Raw genomic sequence first — 8,108 nt, forward strand, 5'->3', positions numbered from 1 at the left:
CCCCTTTGGGCCTATCTATAACAAGTGGGTATTGGGTCCTTCAAGTCCAATGGGTCATGAGAGCTAAATGGGTCAACCCATTAGTTCTATTTAGGGTAAGGGAATGAAATAACCCATCCTTGGGTCAAATAGAGTTAAATGGGCCCTTAAGTTAAATGGGCCACTTAAGCTAAATGGGCCTGCCCACTGGTTATAATTAGGAAAGAGCCTAATTAAAAGATGGGTTCACATGATATGGGTATAAGCTTTTCACATGTCTCCCCAAGACAAGTGGGACCCACAAGTAAAATATTCCCCACTCAACAAAAAATACCAGAGCGGTTCAAATCTTGACCCGCACTTCAAGGACATCAAGGGAAAGGGTAAATAAATAAGTCAAGGGCTAGAACTTACTTCTCCATTGTCATGGTTTGTCCCCCATGACCCCGAATAGTTTCCTCCACAGGCAAACCCGTACTGTGGTCAATTTTATAGCTAGGTTTGACCACCAGTGAGAACAACTCACCAGCATACATGGTAGAGGTAACTACACGTCACGGGACAGAAATAATAATTAATTATAATCCTGGGTGCGGGTGTAACATCCCCCCCACCTTACAAGAAATTTTATCCCCGAAATTTGAGGCAGCTAGGGTCTCAAGAGATAAGAACTGTTGAATAACAATATCCCAAATCACCCACATCTTAAACCAAGTCAAAAGTCGGGTCAAGATGAGGCAGTACCTACATGGCACAACAAGTCAGGTTCTACAATTCTCTTTTTTTCCTTATAGGGTCACATTACCACAGGGGTGTCGTTCACAATAACCCTAGGTTCCATTGGGTTAAGGGTCAGTGGTTACAACACTCTAGAGGTAACATAAGGCTTTACACACTAAACTAAGCTACAAAGAACAAAAGTTCCCTAGGTCTTCCAGATCAGGTGATACCACTCTAGCCTTCACTACTTAGGTCATTCTTGGGTTATAGGATTTAACCTGTCCATTCTCAAACATAGGGTTCACATGTTGAATGCTTTCACTTCAGGTTATCTCATTACCTAACCCAACTCTAGAATGATTTAGAATATTGATGAAATCTCCTATTGTTCACTCCCAGTATGGAGGGAAAGCATTTGGTGACCCATTACTCCACTCATATCTGTTGTTGGAGGAGGTTTTGCTACATCCTTCAGTTTCTGCTTTTGCAACCTTTAAACCTGCTACATAGTTATCCCATAGGGAAGAGTCCATATCAGTCCTCTTTCGAGAACCAATAATCTTCTAATAGTTTTGGTCCAAGTCAACTCTTCAAGCAGGTCTCAATAATTTAACCTACTTGGTCATTAAATTCATTATTCATTACCCTAATGTTTGATCAACCAAGGTCATGGCTCCAACTAGTTACATAACAAGGTCGAGGTAAGGTCATACTTGTAGTACCATAAATTACATTGGTTGCTGACCTTTAGGGCAGCATCAGATGCGAACATGGTTGTAGGCAGGGTCTTGCATCCGCCCTTGCATTCAATCATGGCATGTCACAAATTTTGAAGGTGTTCTTTAACCCAATTTGTCCCACTTGGATCTTTAAGTCCCAAGGACAAAGGAAGGGTGTCCTAGGGTCCACTAGGGCCTAGTTATATCATTAAATTCATTGGGCTTAGAGAACTTAAGGGATTGAACTCTCAAAGGTCACGTTCTAGGGTTTTGAGTAATGAAACCCAAACTCCTAGTCACACAAGTCCAAGGTTCTATGGGATATCTATAAATATTTATATATTTTATTTTCACACCAATACATACGCAAAAATTTAATAATTATATTCACATCCCTATGGACATATCTGTCATTTAGATCAATCCACAAGAACAAGAAGTTCTCAGGTATGGTTCGCTAAGTCCTTTTTTGGAAATTCAAATCATGGTGTGGGACTTTCTCTATGAGTCTAAACAAGGTTTGGATAAACCAAGTAAAGTTCAAATAGAGTCATCACTAGATTGAGGTGTTATGAGTGACTTCCAAATACACGTGACCTTTATGGCTCACTCAAAGATAACAGTCCAAGCCAGCCTATTACTTTTTTTTTCTTAATATCTATCTACAGGTCTAGATTCTATGCACCCCATTAAGGGTCTCTACCCGTATAGGTTTAGGTTTTCCTATCCATAAGGTTCGGGTCTTTAAATTCACAGGGTCTAAGGTCTTCATCCTCAAGGGTAACTCTTCTCCTTTTATGTAAGAGGGGAGTCACAGTGGTCACCAATGCCTGCTAGTTCTTATTAGCTGGCCCAGTCGGGTACCAATCCTAACCTCTTTCAATTTTAAGGTATTAACTAGACTTAAGTGGTCCACACAAATGGGTCACACAAAAGGGGTGTCCGATCTTGGGTATAAGCACATAATCATCACATATAGGTGTGGTCAAAAGGTCTCTAAAAATATGGGTTTGAAATCCTAAAAGAAATCGGGTGGACTCACGAGCGGCATTAGCACTCCGGGTGTGTTCGTGGCTCCTCCGTGAAAATAGGGAGAGCGGACAAACGGGCGGATGTGGAATGTGAATCCGTTTGTTTGTCCGGTCTCAGAAGTCTCAATGGCCGAGAGGGTTTAAGTCAAATGGATCTACAGACGGACACATGAGTGTGGATCCGTTTGTTAATCCGCACAGTTTTAAAATGATAATTTCAAGTTTTGTGCAGAGCGGATTCACGAGCAGAGTCACGGTAAGTGGATTCGCTCGTTTGTCCGTTTGCAAAAATTTAGCAAAACAGAGCCGCGAGTTTTAAAACTCACTTTTGGCTCCAAAGAAAGGGACATAACCGTAAGGAGGAAAAGCTCTACAGGGACTTCCGTTCAAGCTCCCCTTGGGTGGGTTTCTTGTAATCTCAAGCCTCAAGGTTAAACTCTCACTTGTTCAAGATATGGCTTTCTTTCCATATCTACTTTCTCTTTTCTTGGATTTAGGATGAATTATTTCAAGTCGTGATCAAGTCTTGATTTTGCTTGTAATCCCATAGCCATGTACACCAAATCCATGCCAAATCGATTGGGACTGGGGTTTTTGGGTGTAAATCAAGCCCTATTTGATCAATGGCACTAAGTTGTTGGATCCTTGTTTGATTATTGCATCTTTTATAAATTTTCAAGTGTTTGCAAGTATTTTAGAGATTGTTGCTAGGTTTATAATGCCGAGTTGAATTTTACTTGGATTATTTCTAGGTTTTGGTTGTGGTAAAATCCTTAATTCACAATATTTTGGAAAAACTCTTCAAGTTCAAAATAAATTCTTTTGCATGCCATATAATCTCATAGAAAATTATCACATTGTCTTATCTTCAAGCATATTCTCTTGTATACATGATTGTTGATAAAATCCTTGGAATCTTTCCTCTTTTCCTCAAATAAATAATTATTGTCTCTTGTTGGGGTATTTTCATTCAATAACTTGCTTGTTTGGTATTGGTTGGGATGCAAGGTAGCCAAAAGCACAGGTTGTTCACATTGATCTCATTATTCACATCCATGCACTAGGGATCTCACATGGATTTTACATGTGTATTGACCTTACTCATTTCTCTTCACTCCAAACATCTTTCTATGGTTATCATGTCTCATTTCCCTTATATGCACTTACTACAATACAGTTCCCATATCTTGTAGACATTTTACTTCTATAATTTTATTTGCCTAGCACAAAGCTTAAATTACCGGGGTAAGATAGGTCACAAGGGGGGTGAGGGAAACAACAGATGAAGGTAACAAACACCAAAATAGATTAGTTAAACCAAGCAAGGCCAAAAATCCTTTCTAGCTTGGGCGGCTTTTATGCCTGGTTCTACTCAAATATAAAATCGTAGGTAAATCCGCCTAAGACTGAAATCAGAATAAACAGCCTCAGCTAAGAGCAAAATTTCAGGTGGTTTTTACCTAGGCTGAAATCGTATGTAAAACCGTCGGGCCTTTTTCTTTAAATTTAAAGTCTGCAATTTAAAGGGTCATTTTCCCCTCTTTCAAAACACAACTCTAAAGGTCTGGAGAAACCCCAACTACAACCATACTTGCTCTCTCCTTAGTCCTTGGTGGATTTTGGTGCTCCAAATTACTCCTCAACAACGCCTAATCGCATTCCGGTAAGATCTCCCTCTCTCCCATCGATTTCTCTCTCTTGGAGAAGACCCAAAACACGATTTCAGGTTTTGGAACTTGGGGTTTTTGTTTCCTTTTGCTCGGTAGACTACTCACAACCTAATCTTAACTATTTTCTCACCCTAAGCAACCTATAAAAGGGCTTGCGCACGACTATGGCATCAATCCAGAGATTTGGGTTGGATTTTTTGAAAAACCCAAACCCTAATCGAATTTTTTTCCTCTCCTCTCAAACCATACATGGATCGGTCTTACTAGATAGGGCTTAGTTTACATCCTTTGAGTTGTTACATGCCATATGTACTTGTTTCTTATGATTCAAGCTTCCAACCACAACATTTGGAAAATTCTTTTTTGTTTTTAAGTTTATAGCATGCTCCACGATCGATTAAACCCATTACTTGCTTGAACCCACTGTTTTGTTTGAAATATCATGTCCTAGGTATAATATGACCATAAAACTTCATTATTTATCATGTCATTCACATAATGGCCATGCCTTTCTTTTTTTCCCAACTTCTTAGATCACAATTTGATAAAAATCAGAATTTTCTAGCCTAAGAATCCTACTGTAACTTAATTGCCTTGGGAAAAGAATTAAAGGCTAGGTTTTAAACCTCATAACCTTATATTGATCATCTACTTAGGCCTTAGCATTCAAGGTATTAATTTACTATCTACTTGGCTCTTGGCTATAAGTTAAAACAATCAATGGCCCCCAGAACACAACGTGCACGCATTGAACAAGTTGCACCAACTGTCCTAGATCCACTATGGTTTTAAAAGATAGAGGACTAAGAGCTTTCCCAAGACTACTTTCACTTCAAAAATATAGTGGAAGGGCAGGATGTAGTGTTGGATGATCTCAAAGCTTACAAGGTGGGGCAGAGATTTGAGGAATTGGGGTGGAATAACCTTTTCAACCTTCATGAACCATACTATCCAAAACTCATCTGACATTTTTATGCAAATCTGGATACCAAGAACCCGGGCACACAAAATTATTGGATTCTTTCATATGTCAAGGGGGGTCTCTATATCCTTCATAGCAGCACAGTTAACAGGGATTCTTAATGTGTCCATTGGGAAGCAAAGACCTATTGCTCATCGGGAAAGAACCCCTATACCTTCATCAAGCGGGAGGTATTGACATTCTGACAGCCATCAGGCGGTTGAACCTGTGAATGGTGGATGGCTTCGATGAGGTCACGAAGCAACTCTCCGACCAGACTCACCGCCTAGAGGGTATCGAGAGAGGGGTAGATGGCATCAACACCTTTCTTGGTCGTGGTGGTGGCGGTGGTGCAAACGACTAGCCCAGCTTTCTCTCAACAAATTTGAAGTTATCTTGGATCAGTTCTTCTAGTTTCTTGTCTTAAGATGGATATTTTTGGAGCTCTTTTACTTTTTTTTTTTTAGTTTTTCTTTTTCTCTTTTGAATATGGTGGACTTGTATATTTAATCTGAGATAAATAGAATCAAATGTTTTGATTTAGAACAAATGAGATCTTGCATTCTGAGCCCTACTAGGTCTAGAAATCTGGGGGCGTTATAGTCGCTTTCCTAGACTGTCACTGTACACAACCACTATCACTGTATTGCACCAATATGCACTGTGTTGACAACAACAACACACATGCACTGTGTTGAGAACAATAACAACTAACACACAACTACTGCCATCTGAACTGTGTGTTCAACATATATATCTAAGTTATGGAACCATAGCTTGAAGTAGTTACGGATGGATATAGTGGGATTAAGATGACCAATGACTAGACAAAAGCCTAAAGTCCTTGCCACTTAATGTTGTTGGTGATAAATTACCAATGTTGTTGGTGATAAATTACTCTGTACTTTAATTTAATCCATGAAATGGTAAGTTTTCTTTCAAAAAAAAAAAAATACTAAGTTTTCTTTTAAAAAAAAATCTATATAATGAAGTCTATCACCTAATTCCTCTTCTTGGAAAAAAGACAAAAGCTAATTGTGGGGGAAACAATGTCCAATATTTAATGGACATTAAAGAAGACTTCCTATTCCAAATGCCGCCCTTGTAGACGAGAAGGTTCTGTTGGTGGTCAAAAATATCCCAATTCCTACATGGGAGACTGGGTAAAATAAGAACTTTCCTCCCTCATAGGTCACATATAATTGAACGATCCATGTCAGGTTTCTCATTTTCATACTGCTATAAATATCCTTTGATTGCATGCTTAAGCAGTTGTAAGAATTCCTTCCTCCTATATTCTTTTAGCATTCTATCAATCACTTGGGTAGGGTGACCGATCCATTAGTTGATCAAACATGGCTATTGATGACAGAGCAGGGGCTGAAATTGTTCGCGGAAAGGAAGCTTGCGATCGATTTTTGTCAGAGCTGATGAAACAGCTGGGATTCCCCAGTGGTGTCCTTCCTACAGGAGAGCTAGAAGAATGCGGGAGAGTGAGAGCCACGGGCTTTGTATGGTGGAAATGCAAGGCTTCTTATGAGCACTTTAATGTCGTAACCAACACCAAGAACAGCTATGCTGCTGAGACCACAGCATATGTAGAGAAGGGGAGGATGAAAAAGATGACAGGCGTCAAGAGCAAGCAACTGATGATGTGGGTTCCCATTGTGGAGATGCACATTGATGGCAACAAGATCACCTTCAAGACACCCATGGGGGTCGGCAAGTCCTTCCCTCTCACCTCCTTCATGAACCTAGAAGAAAAAAAGAAGTGGTTACTAGACATTCCCTAAAGTGTCCCTTCTCTCTCTTGTCATAATTCCTCAACTCTAGCTATTACTCTCATGTATGATCGATGCAATTTCCTTGAGTACTTATTTATTTCCTGTTGTTTCCTTCCAAAATCACTTCATCAACCACTAATAATTTGTCTTCTACTAGTGAAAACTAGTGAAGACCCAAAATCATAGGCACAGGCTTCTGGACTTCGTTTGTTAAAACTACCTGCAAATTTTTCCCTTACACAACTTTTACCTAGAATCAAACAATACCATTATAATTGGATTTTATATCCGTGATTTTTTGAGTTTGTGTGTGTTTGTGCCCTCTAACATAGTAGTAATTGCAAGGTTGCAACACCAGCAAATCCTCCATCCATATGATAAACCAAGCAGCTGATTAACTTGAAATAATGCGTTCCAACTGTGCTTTAGCTGCATTTTCCCATTTGGTCATATCACGTCTGTGATCGTTCAAAACAATTTCCCATGTTTGAGAAAAACCGGAACAAGATGCATGAACTAAACGCAATTAAGTATAATAAGGAAGATTAAATGTGTGGCCCTTCCTGCACCTGATGGAGAAGATTTGCATAGTTAATCGGGGTTTGGTGGTCAAGTTCTTGGGGTTCATTATTTGTTAATTTACTTGGTCAAACAAAAACGCATCAATTAATAAAATAAGTGAAGGAAAATTTCCTAGGACCTGAAGAGGATACAGAAGAATTAAGAAGAATAGGGGGTGGGGCTATGAATCAAACTCGTGTTAACATTGAATCATTCTGATTGCATTAATTTGCTCTACACCAGTAGAGATATATGTAAAATACAATGTCGAGATATATGTAAAATGCAATGGAAACCCCAGTTGGATTATACAAGGAATGTAGAAAAGATAACAATCTAATTTGCACTGCTTGAGTCAAAATATATAAACAAATATTGAGTTCCCATGTAAACATGGTAACTCAATATTTGGTTAATACACCATCTCAAGTGGAATGGCCAAGCAAGCGGATCATCTTGTCGCGCATAAATTGAAAACGTGCTATTTTTTTATCTTTTTGCTAAAAGAAGATATATTAAAAACCACCAGGAAAGAAAAAAATACAAGAACTAGGGACGAATACAGCCCCAAAGCATAAAGAAAATGCCTAATATTTCCCCACCTTCGGCAGAGCCATCAGTAGGGAAAAATACATGGCCAACAGACAGAAACAAAAAAGATCTTAGGAATAAGCAAGTCTGAA

At 39.1% G+C, this 8,108-nt stretch overlaps 1 protein-coding gene across 1 annotated transcript; it reads left to right on the forward strand.

Moving 5' to 3' along the window:
• The first annotated feature begins 6,351 nt into the window (after nt 1-6,351).
• On the forward strand, nt 6,352-6,874 carry LOC122652254. The gene has a single exon (XM_043845945.1). The coding sequence runs from the start codon at nt 6,436-6,438 to the stop codon at nt 6,871-6,873; it is 438 nt and encodes a 145-aa protein (XP_043701880.1). The 5' UTR covers nt 6,352-6,435; the 3' UTR covers nt 6,874.
• The last annotated feature ends 1,234 nt before the right edge of the window (nt 6,875-8,108 follow it).

This window comes from Telopea speciosissima, chromosome 2 (assembly GCF_018873765.1).
Source record: "Telopea speciosissima isolate NSW1024214 ecotype Mountain lineage chromosome 2, Tspe_v1, whole genome shotgun sequence".
Classification (NCBI taxonomy): Eukaryota; Viridiplantae; Streptophyta; class Magnoliopsida; order Proteales; family Proteaceae; genus Telopea; species Telopea speciosissima.

Excerpts from the sequence above, each read along its gene's own strand:
- LOC122652254 (XM_043845945.1), top strand. The coding sequence starts at position 6,436 with ATGGCTATTGATGACAGAGCAGGGGCTGAAATTGTTCGCGGAAAGGAA.